Source organism: Protobothrops mucrosquamatus, unplaced genomic scaffold (assembly GCF_001527695.2).
Source record: "Protobothrops mucrosquamatus isolate PMUCROS unplaced genomic scaffold, P.Mucros_1.0 scaffold415, whole genome shotgun sequence".
Classification (NCBI taxonomy): Eukaryota; Metazoa; Chordata; class Lepidosauria; order Squamata; family Viperidae; genus Protobothrops; species Protobothrops mucrosquamatus.
Window position 1 is genome coordinate 656,005 of NW_015386744.1, and position 18,098 is coordinate 674,102.

Here is an 18,098-nt window from a genome sequence, read left to right on the forward strand (position 1 = left end):
CCATTTCAGCAAGATGCGAAACCTTCACTCTCCAGTCCTCTATTGTAGGTAAAACTTGACTCTTCCAATTTTGAGCTATCAGCAAACGGGCAGCAGTTAAACAATACAACATCAAATTCGTTTCTTTTACATCCAAATTATGTGTAATACCTAGGAGGAACAACTGAGGCAAAAAAAAAATTCTTCTTTTAAAAACTTGACGAGAATGAGTGTTATAGTAAACCTATTCTGAAACAGTTTTGCTTTTCTCTGTTTATTTTTCAGGGATTTCAGTACAGATGCCAAAAACATCCAAATAAAGCAAACGAAACCTTTATGGCACAACTATTTTCTCTGTGGGTTCAAAGGAATACAGGTGAAGTAACTTCAGTTTGCATCCTTCCCCTTTTGACATTTTCAGCAAAATGGAAAGCAAAACATAAATGTTCTAATACACGCAGTATGTTAGAAAGTTAAATACATGCTGTTTGTTTTTTTAAAAAAATAATATATGCAGAGAGCACATACTATGTGTACAAAGTTTCTACATTAACTCTGCACTTATCGATAGGAACTATTTAATAGATAACGTGTAATGTTTAATATTATAAATTGTAGCTCTTCCTTTTTTGTGATCTACACTTTTAAAAGTTGGCAAGTGGCCTCTTGGAAATTTCAGGGCTCCTTCTCACCATTCCTCTTTACGAAATTATTTTTAAAACCTAAGATAGAATCCCGTGGCACAATCTGTTTATATTAAACTGAACACATTATCCACTGGAAAGAAACATCCTGCCCAGCTCCATAAATAAAACAAAACAAAACAAAAAAACCCTTCAATTTTGAGTCAGAGACTTTGTTCTCCCTCCATATACGTATTCCGTAATAAATGTGAAAGTTTGATCCATCTTCAAAGAAATGTTTGCTAATCCATTTCTGGTTAAGAATCTGATGGATTTCTCTCTCTTGGGAAATTGTCAGAGGTGGCTTCACAGCAAGTAGTTTGTCTGCCTTAAATTGAGGTGGGTTTTTTTTTTGTGGGCAGTTTACGGTAGTGCGCAGAATGTGTTTAACTTCAACTGTCTTCTGTGGGTGTTGCAGGAATCTTGTTGTCTAATACTGGAAGCATGTCAAGAGGGTTGAAGGGGACTCAGCCTTTCTAAAACAGATCATCAGGCTTTCTGCATATTGCCAGTTTTTCTTAGTAATATAAGCATATGCAAACACAAGAAGCTGTGGTACCAGATTCCATCAGGAATGCCAAATGGATCTAGAAACAACCCACTTTGTCAGCACTGAACACAACGCTTTGGAATTCAGAGGTTCAGTTTAGCAGAGTTTAAAGACAATTCATAGATTGGGCCTCTCAAGTTTCCCCACAGTGTTTGAAACCTCAATACCTTTAAGATGTGTGGACTTCAGTTCCCAGAATTCCCCGACACTGAGGACACTCTGTGCCCTCCAGAGGAGTAGCTGGAACTCCCAGAATTCTTAGCCCTTGTGATCATTGCTGAGAATTTTGGAAGTTCAAATTCCCTCAGATATATAAAACATTAAGAAAACCAAGATCATGGCATCCGGCCCTCTCAATTCCTGGCAAATAGATGGGGAAGAAATGGAGGTAGTGACAGATTTTATCTTCCTGGACTCCAAGATCACCGCAGATGGGGACTGCAGCCAAGAAATTAAAAGACGCTTGCTCCTGGGGAGGAAAGCTATGGCAAATCTAGACAGCATACTAAAAAGCAGAGACATCACACTGCCAACAAAAGTGCGTATAGTCAAGGCCATGGTTTTCCCAGTTGCAATGTATGGCTGTGAAAGTTGGACCATAAGAAAGGCTGAGCGCCAAAGAATTGAGGTCTTTGAACTATGGTGCTGGAGAAGACTCCTGCAAGTCCCCTGGACTGCAAGGCAATCAAACCGGTTAGTCCTAGAGGAGATCAACCTTGACTGCTCTTTAGAAGGCCAGATCCTGAAGTTGAAACTCAAGTACTTTGGCCATCTAATGAGAAGGAAGGACTCACTGGAGAAGAGCCTAATGCTGGGAAAGATTGAGGGCAATAGAAGAAGGGGATGACAGAGAAGGAGGTGGCTGGATGGAGTCACTGAAGCAGTAGGCGTGAGCTTAAATGGACTCCAGAAGATGGTAGAGGACAGGAAGGCCTGGAGGAACGTTGTCCATGGGGTCGTGATGGGTCAGACACGACTTCGCAACTAACAACAACACTTTAGACAAATGTAGAACAGGGGCTCCCAATCGGGGCAACTTTTAAGACATGTGGACTTCAACTCCCAGAATCCCAGAATCCATCTCATTTAAAGCAGAGGAGGACAGCTTGAGATAACCACCATTGGCATGCCATCTTGGAAGCTTCCTCTAGGGGAAATTTGCTGGATGTTGGCATCATGGTTTTGCTGCTTTGTTTCCACACGGAAACAAATGTAAAACCCGTAACGTGTTTTCTAAAACTAAGAAACCCCTCCAAACCTCAATAAAAATTCGCAAACATCTTAGCCTTCTTTCATACTCTGAGCAAATGCAGCTCCCAACCACCCAAAGATAGCCTCCAAATAGAAACAGAGATATAAAGATATTGCTCTTCTAGTCACTATGAAAAAGCTCAGCATTAAAAAAAACAAACATAAAAATCAAGTTCTTAAGTTCATGCATGTCTCTTGTTTAGTTCATCACGGACAAGATAATATAAAAAGGGAAATGGGGGACAATGGTTATGGACAATTAATACCAAGGAAATATTTTTGCTTATCCTGTACTTTGCAATCAAGTTTAGCTCTGTGGTTTATCTTGGTCTTTTGTTATAAAAATGCATATCTGTTTTCTAACTGTATTATTAATTATTCTCTCTGGGTTCAGACCTGCAGCTGATTTTATTGCTCAGCCCCCCATAAAGCACCCACACAATGACAATGTTCTCCAAAAGCTATGTTCAGGAAATACATGGAGGCTGCTGATTGTGTCTAGGCATCTAGCCACTAGCATCAGCCGCTCTTGGGGCAGGTTTTATGCTGCCTTTTGTTTGGATGCCGAGCGTAACACGTTTTTCTACTTAATTTGACAATTCATATTTAAACGACTTAAGTCACATTGGGAACAAAAATCAGGTGGATGAATGGAAAACGGGAAAGAGCAGCATGCAAGTTGCATGTGATTTTCAGGAAAGTTGAGAAGATCTCCTCGAAATTTCTTTTTAAAATAAAATCCGCATCCTGGCTAAAACAGCTATTGGTTCCGTTCCCTCTGCAATGGTAATAAAAATAAAAATCTGATATACTTTTCTTAGGCATCAGAAATACACGTCAATTGCCTGCAGAGCAGTACGAGTTATCTAATGATGTAACCCTTGTTTGTTTTCAGGAATCTAACTCAATTATATTTTGGGCCTGCCTAGTTCTCTGAAAACAGGTCCAAACGGCTATGTATGTCCTGCCCAGGAAGCCATGAAAACTTGGCGTCTGCGTGTATGTGCATACATACATAGATATATCGGCAGTCCTGAGCCTAAAATTTATGTTGTTAAGTGAGTTTTGCCCCATTTTGCGACCTTAGGTTATTAAGTGAATCACTTGCAGCTATTAAGTTAGTAACACCATTGCTTAGTGAATCTGCCTTTCCCATTGGCTTGGCTTGTCAGAAGGTCGCAAAAGGGACCACGTGACTCGAGACACTGCAACCGTCACAAATGTGAGTCAGTTGCCACGTGTCCGAATTTTAATCACAGGGATGCTGCAACGATGATCGTAAGTGTGAAGAACGGCCGTACGTCACTTTTTTCAACGCTGTTGAAATTGTTAGTAAACAAACCGTCGCACGTCACAAGACATCCTGTAGTAGGAAAAAAACAGCTTTCCTTCTCCCATGAAGAAGAGGGCTGTTTAGTTCTTCTGAAACGCTGAAATCGGTGTTTGTCTTGTATGGTTAGGATCACTTCAGTCTGGGGAACCCGAGTGGAATTAACTGCCTCGTAGAAGGGACAATTCCTCCAAGTTCCGGCTTGTCAAGCTCCAGTGCTTTGGTCTGTTGTGCGGGACTCGTGACCCTCACGGCAAACGGCAAGACACTTTCAAAGGTAAGATTGGAAAGAAGGACCGTGCTCTGCAACAGGCGGTTAAAAATCCGAGCTTGCGAATTTACGTAATTTAAAAAACAAACAAACCTCGTAAACTATGAATTGTTTCCACAATTAGCAGTTGGGGAGTTTATATCTGAAGTGGACCGATGGAAATTTTGAGAGGGCGTTGTGGGGTCGGGCTCAAAGGGCCATGGGAAAATAGATGGTTACCGTAATGATTTGGATCCTTTCGAGAGTTCTTCCGAAATGCAACGCAAACAACGGTCAATAAAAGGGCAGCAAACATTTAACAGCCGATCTAGTCGTGTTCGGGATTTTTCCCACTGAGGTCATGGCGCTTATGTGGGCGGAGGCTGGAAGGGAGAGAAGAACCCAACTGGGCAGGTTGTGCAGGGTTGAGGGCCTCCTGCGGTCTTCAACCTTCCAATTGACCAGGAGATTAACAGTTGTTAAGTGAATCGCTGCAGATGTTGAGTCAGTAAGACGGTTGTTAATTAAGTCTTTAATTAAATAACTAAATGGACGGAAAGTAACCAAGGAGAGAAGCAAACTAGAACTAAGGAGAAACTTCCTGACAGTTAGAACAATAAACCAGTGTAACAACCTGCCTCCAGAAGCTGTGAATGCTCCAACACTGGAAGTTTTTAAGAAGAGACTGGACAGCCATTTGTCTGAAATGGTATAGGGTCTCCTGCCTGAGCAGGGGGTTGGACTAGAAGACCTCCAAGCTCCCTTCCAGCTCTATTTCATTCCATTCCATATTCTATTCCATTCTATTCTGTTCTATTCTATTCTATTCCCTATTTCTATTCTATTCCCTATTTCTATTCTATTCCATTCCATATTCCATTCCATTCCATTCCATTCCATTCCATTCTATTCTATTCTATTCTATTCTATTCTATTCTATTCTATTCTATTCTATTCTATTCTAAATCTGGCTTCCCCCTTGACTTTGCTTGTCAGAAGGTCACAAAAGGTGTTGACATGACCCCGGGACTCTGCGATCGTCATAAAAATGAGTCAGTTTCCAAGAGTCTGAATTTTGATCACGTGACCCTGGGGATGCCGCAACGGTTGTGAGTGTGAAAAACGGTCGTAAGTCACTTTTTTTCAGTGCCATTATAAGTTGGAAGTCACTAAACAAACCGTTGTAAATTGAGGACTACCTGTACTGAGTCCTTCCGTGCTTCCTCTCCCAAATGTTCTCTGCTACCCCAACTTAATCCTGGCCTGTTTTTTCTAAGTAAGAGGAGATTCTGTCACGTAATGTCCTGGGCTGCATCCACTTGTCATTAAGGCTTATGTCGTAAGAACCTCCTCAAGCAACCTTAATCTTTCCCAGAAACGCTGCATCACCACGTGCCTGCCCCACCAGCGCTAACGTGGTGATAAGTGAGGACAGAAACTTCTCGGTATTAACATGGCATTACTGAATGCCAGTCCCAGAGAGATCTGCTTGGCACTTTCACGATTAAATTTCAGACAACAGCGTGGAGGCGGTGTGAATTTTCAGGATGGATTATTCAATTGCTTTGCTAGATGAAAAAGTCCTTTTTGCGACGACTGTTAACCACGGTTTTATGCCATGCTCAGAGCTCTACTGCGTAATTTGCCGAAGAAGAGCCGTCGTTAAATAGCGTGTTAAAGGTTGGAAAGCCTTTGACGAATGATCTAAAGAAAGAAATTCAAAGTAAGACCCATTGAGGTTTCAGATTAATGCCATCTTTAAAAAATTAGCAGAGTTAGTTTACCAAGAGAACTGCAAACTTTAGACCATCCCTGACTAGTATTCTGGCACACTGTAATCAGACAAAGCTTGCTAAATTATTTCCATATCTTTGTACTGGAAAATGCTTCATTTCTGTTTGTAGCAAAGAGGCAGCACTCTGCGCAGTCTTTATTCTGTAAGTTTGTTATTTCATAACAGAAAAAAAAGTGTTTCTAATGTTGTAATCTGTTTCCTTCTTGAATTGACTTGAAATTTCCCAACATCTTTTCAGTTCTGACAGTTGAAGTTCAATATACTTCTGAGGTTCCTAGATCTTGTGCAAAAGCTCTGTTCTAATCATAAAATCACTTAACCTCAGGGCTGAAGTGCATTTTAGCTGTACTTTGATTAGGTTAAGAACATGATTTTCAAGTGTTTATCGGTGTACTGAACATTAAAGAGAAAAGTGGCGTATAAAAAGAACACAGTTGCAGTGTTAAAACATGAAAGGCGGGTGCTGTTTTAAGCGACACATTTTGCATGTTGTCAAACAATTCCGAGGAGAGTGTGTTCTGACTGATGTAGAAATCAAACCGTAAATTATCTCCCTTTCCCTAGAATAACTTTTTTTAAAAAAATGCGAAGAAGTTCAAAGGAAATATGGTAAACCAGATGTGGGCAGTTAATCACTTGCAGCATAAATCGGCACTACAGTATCTAAGAAAAAAAAAAAACTGGGTCCAGTTTTGTTTTGTCTAAAAAACTCTCTGGGCAGGGTCAGCAAATGGCTCAAGAAGTTGGTCTGACCAAGATGAAGATCTAATATTGCATAAACTTGGTTTTTGCAATCTGCTGTCTTTCTTTCCCTCTCCCCTCACCACCCTTATAGAGCAGCTGGAATAGGAGGTGGATTTGTAGCACATGACCAGAACTTGTTCACTGACAAAGTACACATACACAACCTTCTTCATGCCAGAAATCACACTTTCTTTTGAATAGTATCCCGGAGATCACCCTGGCCTAAATTATTACCATCATTTTATGCCTTTGAGTCAGTGTCGGTTCTGGGCGACTGCCTGCTTGGCTGGTCCCTGCAGGTTTTTTGGGCAAGGTTTTTCAGAAGTAATTTGCCATTGCCTGCTTCCAAGGGCTGGAAGAGAGTGACTGGCCCAAGGTGACCCTGCCAGCTTTGTGCCTAAAGCAGGACTAGAACTCGCAGCCCTCTAGTTCCTAACTTGGTGCCTTGATCACTACAGCAAACTGCCTCTCGCCCAAATTAACAGATGGAAAGATATTTGACCAGAACGGAAGGCCTTTTGGAGATGGGTCATGAATATTCTTATGAAGTAGGGGAAGCTGCTTTGGATATGGAAAAACAGCTCACCGGTTTGGCAAAGGGATCGTGAGAAACTTCTCTGGGCTGTAGCTGAATTCATGAGAAAACGAACAATTACGTGTTTTAAGGACAAAGAACACTGTAGCGCAGGGTTGGGGAAGGAGAGAATTTCACATCTCTTTCAGCAACACGCTTACCTTGTTATTATTTTAAGTATAATAGAAATAAAAGCTTCCTATTTATTTCTATTAGATTTAAAATAATAATAATGATGATGATGATGATGATGATGATGATGATGATGATGATGATGATGATGATGGAGGAAGTATGTTGCTGAAAGAGATGCCAAATTCTCTTCTTCCTCAATGCTGCGCTATAGTGCAGGGTTCCACGACAGTGTTGCAAACTGAAATGCTAACATTAACACTCCCTGCATTTCATTAAATGCCTCTGTCCCTAAACAAAAATAGTAGGTAGCAACAATGCTCCCTTGTTGTTGTTTTTTGTTGTTTTTTTGTTTTAAAAAACATCCCGGGCGGGGGGGAGAGACTGATGTGCCATCAGAAAGTAGCCATCCCAATTTGTTGTTGTTGTTGCTAGTTGCGAAGTCGTGTCCGACCCAGCGCGACCCCATGGACAACGTTCCTCCAGGCCTTCCTGTCCTCTACCATCTTCTGGAGTCCATTGAAGCTCAGGCCTACTGCTTCAGTGACTCCATCCAGCCACCTCCTTCTCTGTCATCCCCTTCTTCTCTTGCCCTCCATCTTTCCCAGCATTTGGCTCTTCTCCAGTGAGTCTTTCCTTCTCATTAGGTGGCCAAAGTACTTGAGTTTCAACTTCAGGATCTGGCCAAATTTATGTTTTGAAAAAAACACACCCCATCTCAGTAACCCTGTCATGAAACGCCACTGATTCTCAGACCGGTAAACCCACCTATTGATCTATTGAAAGACTCTGGAAACTAATTAAAGAACAGAAAGGGAGAGAGAGAGAGCTGGAATTAATGGCTACTACTCACAATTATCCTAGTTGACAGACCAGAAAACAGAGAGGCCAAGGAAGTAACCTTCTGCCACTATGAGGCAACAAGGCAATCTGGAGGCTATCCAAAGATCAGCAACAAGACTGGAATGAAATTAAGCAAGAAGGCTTGAACCTTGAGCAAGGAACCTTTTAACAAGAGAGGATTACAAAACTTATCTATAATCAGGAGCTTGGCACATGACCTATGTCAGAATACCCTACTTGACCCCAATACTGTTCCATCCCTAGGCTGTAATTGTGTGAAGGCTTTGATCCTTGACCTACAAAGCTCCTTTCCAGCATCAGAAGTTGCTCATTAAGGCATGCCAAATACATGAACTTTTGGAGTAGAGAACCTTTTAGAGACCGAGTGCCCAAACTGCAACCCAAAACCCACTTATGTATCGCCGGGTGCCAGGTGGGCGTGGCCCACTGAGTGCGCGTGGCTGTAGTGGTCACGGCAGATTGGGTGGGTGTGGACAAGGTGGGCATGGTCACCTCAGTGTTGCTCATGGGGAGGGATGCCTGTGGGGGTGGGTGGGCAGGGTTGGGGGAGATCCAGGGGGTCTCTGGTAGGTGGGGCGGTAGGCAGGAGGCTCGTCCTGTGGGGTGAGGTGCGGCAGGGCAGGGGTGCCATTGCCATGGGGCAAGGCAAGGGGCGGCTACTGCCTGACACCATCGGCCCCCGCACACAAGAGGCCAGTGACCACATGGGGGCCGACGGTGTCTATCAGCAGCCACAGCCTGCTGGCCCCTTGACCGGCACACTCTGGAGCTCCACAGCCTGCCGCCAGCAGTTCAAAGAAGCCGCCTCTGAGATGGATGGCCAGCCGACAGCTGAGGAGGTGATGCAGTGGGTCGTGCCCAGGAAAAGGAGGGCATGCAAGGCCAGGAGGGACGGGATGGGGGGGAGGGAAACCAGCTGTGCCGGGATGAATTCGGCCACGTGGGACCTCGGCTAGTTAGCAGGCAGCTGGTTGAAGAGGGACAGTTGCCATCTCTGGGGCATGGCGCACGTGCCCACAGAGAGGGCTCTGAGTGCCGCCTCTGGCACACGTGCCAAAGGTTCGCCACCACTGGAGTAGACCATGACTTCAAGGGAGTTTTTTCTTACAACCAGGCACCTGTCCCAAAGGTGCTTTTCCAAAAGGCAACTGGACTTAATTTGGGACAACCATGACCAGGACAATTGAGAATCTCTATAGACAACCGAGCGTTTCTGTATTTCCCAGCCCTCTAGCTGCAGACTCAGCTGTTGGAATCCGATCCTTATGGAGCCTCATGCTGGGATAAGGACCTCTAGAGTTGGGTGCATAAGTTAGCAACGAAGGATGTAATTCTCAGTTTTGGGTGAAAAGCAGCTCCTGCACCGCCATTAGATGGTGGTGGGGATTTTTCTGCCATGTAACAGTCTTCCTAAGTGCTGAGACCAAAATGACTTTGTTTGCCTTTTGAGAGCTTTGGTTATGCTAACATGCTTATGAGCTCTAGTCGAGAATGACATTGTGACTTAATGCTGGTTTATGGTCTCTTACAGGGGTGTCCAACCTTGGGAAGTTTAAAACTTGGGTCTATGGAGATTCTCAGTCATCCCGGTCATGGTTGTCCCAAAGGTGCTTTTTCAAGAGGCAACTGGACTTTCTTGTTTTTCTTTGAAGACGTTTCGCTTCTCATCCAAGAAGCTTGCTTTTCCAAGAAAAATAAGAAAGTCCAGTTGCCTCTTTAAAACTTGTGGACTTCCATTCCCAGAATTGAAGCCATGGCAGTTGAAGTCCACAAACTCTTAAAATTGCCAAGATTGGACACCCCTGGTTTAGTATGTGTGACAGCAACCAGCATATGGTTAATTGGGAGAAGATGTTTCAGTCCTTGGTCTACTATAGCATCCCTTTCTTTCAAAGTAGAATTTGGTGTTCAAGTCAGAACAAAGCAGAACTAGATCCCACTAGTCTTCTAGGTTTTAACCTCCAGAATTGGGTAAAATGCCGGGTTTTATCAACTGAGGTTGTCCAAGGAAAACAATGAACACAAATACTGAAAGTATGTTTTGTTTTAAAGCTAAAAACTTACAATTAAAAGCAAGGAGTTGAAATCAGCAAAGGGGCTTGTTCGAACCAGTATTATCCTCAAAAACGGGTCTGTTTTTGTTAATCTTTGTGTTGGTAGAGCGGGAGCCCTTTTGCAGACTGTGGTACTGCTCTTGATAATGTTGTTTTTCTGCTCTTCTAATTAGATATTTTCTGATTAAACGTTATTTCATTGCATAAACATAAAAAGCCTAAACACAGTCTCTTGTATAACCACCAATGATAAACATTCTTAATTTATGGGCTGTCAATCTGGGATTAATAGCTGCCAACTGATACAAACATCCGGATTATATTTGCAAAAAAAAGACCTTTTGAAAATGAAGGGTCCAACTCTTCTGCAGAGAGCCTGCCTTAGAGAAGGGCGAGGGAGGCTGTAATAGAATACAGAATAGAATACAGAATAACAGAGCTGGAAGAGACCTCGGAGGTCTTCTAGTCCAACCCCCTGCTCAAGCAGAAGACCCTATACCAGAGGCCCCCAACCTTTTGGGCACGAGGGACCAGTTCCCTGGAGAGAGGGAACTAAATTGTATAAATCAGCCTCAATGTACCACAGCAGAAACACATACATGTTTACTGGAAAACAAATCACAGTGAGTCAGTGCAACAGTAGACAAACAAGGGGAAACCTTTTCCATTAAGCATTACATTGATTAGATAAATATTTATCTTTTACTATTTCCCTTAAATAGATTTAGAGAGGGTCCTGGGGTAGAAATCGTACTGTGGAACATGCTGAGGTAAATACACCAAGTTCTTTTCGTTTACCAAGCAGCGATTAGAATTCCGCAGTTCATTATTAGCCTTTTTTTGAGTTTACCTCCAAAGGTATAGCCAGTTTTTGCCTTCTACATTAAAAACATCTGTCGGATCTGGACAATCGGTCCGGGGCTTCCAGTTCTACTTACAAGTTTTCTGAAGGATTTCTACACATCCTGCGCATTTCAAATTTGTTAATCCCCTTTTGACAGTTCTATCTTCTCCGCTAAGAGTTTATGAGGGAATTGACATAGCTGAGGGAGAGTTGTGAAACCGCTCTATTGGTTTTCACCCTATTTGCGAGCCCTTCGCTCTGATTAGGCAGCTCCGAGCTCTCGTTTTTTTTACAGCTTAGTCTGTTTTCAGTGCCTTTATGGAAACAAAAGTGGGCAGGCCTGCACATTCCAAGCTAAGGATTTGTTGGCTTTATCTTACAACGTGTACTGGATAATGTCTCTTTGGTTGTGCTCTAGCTTAAATCNGGCTCCTAGATCTCGTGACAGGTCCCGGCCGGCCAATCCTGGCCTCATCTGCAAACTGAGTTAATTCTTCCTTACCTCCTTTACCTACATGTGCGTTGCCGCCCTCCTCCCCCCTTTTTTGTGTCCGTATCTCAGGTGGGCGTCCTTTGTTTTCCCAGGCTGGAACATGTGCGGCAACGCACATGTAGGTAAAGGAGGTAAGGAAGAATTAACTCAGTTTGCAGATGAGGCCAGGATTGGCCGGCCGGGACCTGTCACGAGATCTAGGAGTCGTGCACAGACATGACTGTATTTATAAGCAAGCTCTCCCAGGATCTTGATTATACCCTGACGATGATGGCAGTTTTAGGCCATCGAAAGCTTGGTTTTATTTATTAAAACTGTATTGTTTTATACTTCCTGGTGATCACTTTGTTGTCTTTTAAAAATATGTTCATACCCAGGAATCGATCTTCTATTTTTAATGTTATTTTTAATATATATATATTTATTTATTTATTAAGGGAAAAGATGTGTGCAATCCTGGTATCCTGGGCATTGTACATTTAGGGATAGGCTTTCGGCTGTCCTTCAGACTTTGGAACTTCAGCCACCATAACCCTTCAGATAGAATGGGAAATAAATAGTCCAACTAGTTGGAGAATGATCAGGGCTGAGGTTCAAGACATCAACTGATTGGCCAAGGCTGACATGGAGGTCTGGGCTCAAAAGACAGGAAAACCTAAATACTCCCCCGTAGCTCAGTTTGTAAACCAGTCTTGGATTTCTCTGTGTGTAATTTTCAAGTGTTCCTACTGTCTTTTTGCATGAGAGTGATCTCTGAGGTAACCTGCCACAAAGGAAAGATTCCTGGGAAGGATCTCTTATTTGAACAGTATTAGCAAGTGCTGTTTAAGGGTCTTTCGAAGAAACAGCTAGTGTTCGTCATCTCTGCCAAATATTACTTAAATTTTGTGACACAAAATTAGACAGCCTCTCCACTGACAATCCACTGCTAATTGGGATGTACATTATCTTGTCTTTTTTATTTTGGTTTGTGGCACAGTCAGCCTGGATTTGGCATTTTTGTCTACCTACTGAGTCCTTATTATTATTTGTTGCCTCTTATTTGTAATGCTGGTCTGTCACCATAATGAAAATAATAATAATAATAATAATAATAATAATAATAATAATAATAATAATAATAATAATAATAATAATAATAATAATTATTATTATTATTATTATTGTTGTTGTTATTGTTGTTGTTGTTATTATTATTATTATTATTATTATTATTATTATTATTATTATTATTACCTGTACTCTTTGGAATGCTGAAGACAAAGCATTTTTTGTGATCTCAAAGAAACCAGCATCCTGATCTTAGACATTACAAGCTGTGGCCTCGGAACACTGAGCCAATGACAGGCAATAGATGGTCCACACTTAGTGCAATCAACAAGCTACGATGTTAGATGGAGTGCCTGAAATATATAGATAGGTTTAGAAAGCAAATCTGAGACAGAGAAGAAAAGACCCAAGGTGGTTTCAGTGTGTAAGGTTACTGGAGACTAATTCTCCACTGATTTCATTGTGTAAAACCCAGGAGAAAATGCCATGGGAAGACTAAGGAACTGGCAACTGTTTACTCTGCAGATCTCACTAAATTGCTACTTCCTACTAATATTAGTGTGGACATGTGGAAAATTTCACCGTTCCACCTTCTGGACATCATGCTTAGCTGTAAAGCCTTCCTCATACCCCATCAAATCTAAGCGTTGTGTATTTACTAAACCAACTTCAAGGCCTGACACCAAGACAGCAATTCAGGTGCAGCAAATTATATTTTTTGGCAAGTCTTGTGCCCTACCATTTGTAGTTAAACCAACATTTTTGGGACTGGAGAGGTGGAGGCCATCCTATCTTTGCCTCAATAGAGCAGAATTGCTCCCTTGCTGTGTTCAGTCTCACGTATCCCTGTTTAAGCCACTGATTGTGGGGATTGCTGGCCGAGACCACCGAGCTGGGTCCTACTTCCAGCCTAGCCAGCCACAACACCAACCCCTCAAGGAGTGAAGAGAGGCAGAACTGACATGTCAAGAACCAGCAGCTTAGAGAACCCCAAAGGTGCTTTTTCAGGAGGCCACTGGACTTTCTTGTTGTTCTTTGAAGAGGTTTCGCTTCTCATCCGAAGAAGCTTCTTCAGCTCTGACTGGAGGGTGGGGAAATGGAAGGATTTCTGACCACCAGCCAGAGCTGAAGAGGCTTCTTGGATGAGAAGCGAAACCTCTTCAGAGAAAAACAAGAAAGTCCAGTGGCCTCCTGAAAAAGCACCTTTGGGACAACCATGACCTGGATGACTGAGAATCTCCACAGACATTTAGCTCAGAGAACCGTTTGTTCCTGAGAAATCATGGCTCCATCAGAGGGAAAGAAAGACCTAGACTCCTTTTCATGAAGGTTGATACCAGCTTATAGATCAGTGGTTCTCAACCTTTTTAATGCCGCGACCCCAACCGGTCATAAGTCGAGGACTAAACCGGTCATAAGTCGAGGAATAAACTGGTCGTAAGTCGAGGAATAAACCGGTTGTAAGTCGAGGACTACCCAACCGGTCGTAAGTCGAGGACTTTCCCTGCCCGGGAGCGCCGCGCATGCGTGGTTCCGCCCCCTGCGCCGGCCGAGGCATAGCTGGCAAGCGGCAGAGACGGAGCAGGCCGACCACCAGCTGGCCCAGCCCAAGGGAGGTAAGGCATCCACCGGAAAAGGGGAAAAAATGGTGGACAAAAAAAATGGCGGATAGCCTTGCTTGGCGACCCCCGTGAAATGGCCGATCAACCCCAAATGGGGTCCCGACCCACAGGTTGAGAACCACTGTTATAGATGGAGTGATGTGGATAATTAGCTCATGGAGGACAGAATGCGTGGAACGCGAACCATCTCAAAGTTATTCCAGCACTGAATCAGTGCAGGGATATCCTCTAAACTCTCTCTGCCTTGACCATTGTGTTCCCATAGGTGGAATTGGCTGACCTGTGCAGCAAGTGCGAACGCTACATTGGCACCGAAGGAGGCGGCATGGACCAGTCCATCTGCTTTCTGGCAGAAAAAGGAACTGTATGTATCGCCCGAACAGTTAAGGAAAGTGCTCAAGAGATGCTTTGGGATAGTTGACACGATAACAAACAGGCAAAGAGCTGAAATATGTGCAATGTTATCAGGAGGGGAAGAACGTAGAGTGTCATCTTGCTCTTTCTTATAATTGGACACGTTTAAGTTGTGCAAGACTCTCTGATGTATCCCGATTAAAAATACCTTTTGACTTATTGTAGGCCAGATATGCATGTATGTATGTATGTATGTATGTATGTATGTATGTATGTATGTATGTATGTATGTAATATACACAATGTAAAAAAGATGTTGAGACTCTAGAAAGAGTACAGAGAAGAGCAACAAAGATGATTAGGGGACTGGAGGCTAAAACATATAAGGAAAGGCTGCTAGAATTGGGTCTGTCTAGTTTAATGAAGAGACGGACGAGGGGGGACATGATAGCAGTCTTCCAGTATCTCAGGGGCTGCCACAAAGAAGAGGGAGTCAAGCTATTCTCCAAAGTGCCTGAAGGCAGGACAAGAAGCAACGGGTGGAAACTAATCAAGGAGAGAAGCAACCTAAAACTAAGGAGGAATTTCCTGACAGATCAGTGGAACAACCTGCCTCCAGAAGTTGTGAATGCTCCAACACTGGAAGTTTTTAAGAAGAGACTGGACAGCCATTTGTCTGAAATGGTATAGGGTTTCCTGCCTGAGCAGGGGGTTGGACTAGATGACCTCCAAGGTCCCTTCCAACTCTATTATTATTGTTGTTGTTATATTTGGTTGTCCAAGCAGAACACATATTGTCCACTGAAGTCATACTATGCAACCTTCCAACTTTAATATATATATATATATTCTGCTGATCTGATTAATTCTGCTAAATTACAGTGACTATCAACTTTTTCAGTTGTGGAAGGTAAAACAAAATCAAATCAAAGGAACTTTAATAATATTCTGGATGACAAAATTGAGGAACTCTTCTCTAGTGGGGGGGGAGATGTGCCCAGGTCTCAGGGAGTAACGTTGTACCAGTCTTCATAAGTAGCTTAGTTTGCTGTGATGTTAGTTCTTCTGTTATTCATTTGAGATCCCCTGAGAGGAAGGAGGGGGAAAAATGTCCAAAGGCAGATATGTTTGATTTATTGATCCTAAACACAGCCAGGCTACCCGTTGAAATTACTCTCTACTCTTCCTCTCTGTAGGCAAAGCTGATAGAATTTAATCCTCTGAAGGCAACGGACGTGAAGCTTCCAGGAGGAGCCGTTTTTGTGATTGCAAACAGTTGCGTTGAAATGAACAAGGCCGCCACTTCGCATTTCAATATTAGGGTGATGGAGTGTCGTCTGGCTACGAAGGTACTGTATGGCTTTCATCAAACTCTAATGAAACCATCACCCAAATATGTGCTGGCTGGAACACCCTTCCACTCTACCAGTTGTTGCTTTATTTTAACACCAGGTCAGGTGCTGCCTCAAAGGGCATGTTTATCTCTCCGGGATCTGGACTCAGGCCATCGACACATGATGGATGGAAGTCGGGATGGAATCCAGCCCATTTGGAGAGCAGGCTAGCAAAAGAGATCTGCCTGAGAAGGCAGGAAGGCCCTTGCTTGAGAGGGTTCTCACGCAAGGAGAGCAGGGGGATGGTCCCTCAGCCATGGAAAAGGAAGAAGCATTTGCACAGCGAGGAGGAATCAAAAAAAAAAAAAGAGGACAGCATTAAAAATCAGTTTCTGAGATTGGTGTTAAGGAACTCGTGGGGTAAAATGTTTCATCGGCAACCAGGACTATGTACCCGATATCAGTGGTGGGATTCAAACTTGTGAACAACTAGTTCTTTGTGTGGATGCCGCTTCTGGAAGTCCGTTCTGGGCCTGGGCAACAAAAAATTAGATACAGGTTGTGCCGAACTGGTGCAAACCGGCTGAATCCCACTACTGCACAATATAATAATAATAATGATGATGATAAAGTTGGAAGGGACCTTGGAAGTCATCTAGTCCAACCCCCTGCTCAGGCAGGAAACCCTATACCATTTCGGACAAATGGCTGTCCAGTCTCTTCTTAAAAACTTCCAGTGTTGGTGCATTCACCGCTTCTGGAGGCAGGTTGTTCCACTGGTTAATTGTTCTCACTGTCAGGAAGTTTCTCCTTAGTTCCAGGTTGCTTCTCTCCTTGCTTAGTTTCCATCCGTTGCTTCTTGTCCTGCCTTCAGGTGCTTTGGAGAATAGCTTGACTCCCTCTTCTTTGTGGCAGTCCCTGAGATAGTGGAAGACTGCTATCCTGTCCCCCCTCGTCCTTCTCTTTGTTAAACTAGACATATCCAATTCCAGCAACCGTTCCTTATATGCTTTAGCCTCCAGTCACCTAATCATCTTTGTTGCTCTTCTCTGCACTCTTTCTAGAGTCTCAACATCTATCATGCAAAGGTTATAGTAAGCCATCCAATAAGTGAATTGTGCTTACTAAGAAGTAGGGAAGGATAGGTGCATGTTCCACTGGTGAGCCAGCAAGTTATAAAAAGAGGGATCATGAGGGATCTCCAGAGATTTTGCTACCTGAGGAATCCTCCTACATTAGTGCTTTTTTTATATTTATATCCCTCCTTTATTATTTTTACAAATAAGGCAGCAAACCAACACACTTTCCTCCTCCTATTTTGCCAACAACAACCTTATGAGTTCGACGGAGAGAGAGAGAGAGTGATGGCCCAAAGACACTTAGCTGGTTTTCATGGCTAAGGCAGGACTAGAACTCATGGTCTCCTGGTGATGGGCCTAAAGTCACCCAGTCGGCTTTCAGGCCTAAAGTGGGACTAGAACTTGGGGTCTTTTGCTTTCTGGCCCAGTGCCGTAACCATTAGACCAAACTGGCTGTACAGCCATGCCAAACTTGGGTTAGGCAATATGGTGCCCATTCTTCCCATTGTACCAGCCTCACCGGCTTCTCCTCTGTTCAAAGCCTTTGAAAGAAGCTCTTTCAATTAAAAGGGGAATCCGATGAGGACCCAGCATGGTATGAAGCAAAGCACTAACCCTCCAGCCCTTTCTCTATTCACCCAAATGTTGCCAGGCCAACTTGGATTCCTGGCATTGCTTTAGCAATCTCATCAAATTACACTTTCCCGAATTCTTTGGGATGGGGGAGGAGGGGGGGGAGGCAGGCAAAAGAGTTAACTGGAATGAAAACGACATAAATGTGTGTAGCGTAAGAATGTGGTTCCCAAACTAGCCTACAGCCTGACAGCAATCTCCAGGCAGGAGTGCCAGAAAAGAGGAACATTATCTTGGCAGCGCAAGGCTAGCCTGGAAGAGACGGCCAATCCTTTCGCCATCTGATCGTTAACTGCCAGGAAATGCCTTGCGTTGGAGTCATGATTATCAAATGAAGTGCAAGAGAAAGTTTGACCAGTCCTTAACATTAAACAAAGGAAAAATACCGTTGCTCGGAAGACGGCTCCGTCCCCTTTGAACTTGCCAGGCCAGGCTAAGGAGAAGGCCTGCGCGATGTTGTCCACCTAATACAGTTTTACTTGG

The 18,098-nt window shown here is 43.3% G+C and overlaps 1 protein-coding gene across 1 annotated transcript in view; it reads left to right on the forward strand.

Moving 5' to 3' along the window:
- GALK2 (galactokinase 2) overlaps positions 1-18,098 on the forward strand; it is a 42,723-nt gene that overhangs the window by 6,448 nt on the left and 18,177 nt on the right. The window contains exons 4-7 of the mRNA XM_015816214.1: positions 265-355; positions 3,924-4,070; positions 14,481-14,579; positions 15,766-15,918. Of these exons, the coding sequence (XP_015671700.1) occupies positions 265-355; positions 3,924-4,070; positions 14,481-14,579; positions 15,766-15,918 (490 nt within the window). The remainder of the gene's footprint in view (positions 1-264; positions 356-3,923; positions 4,071-14,480; positions 14,580-15,765; positions 15,919-18,098) is intronic.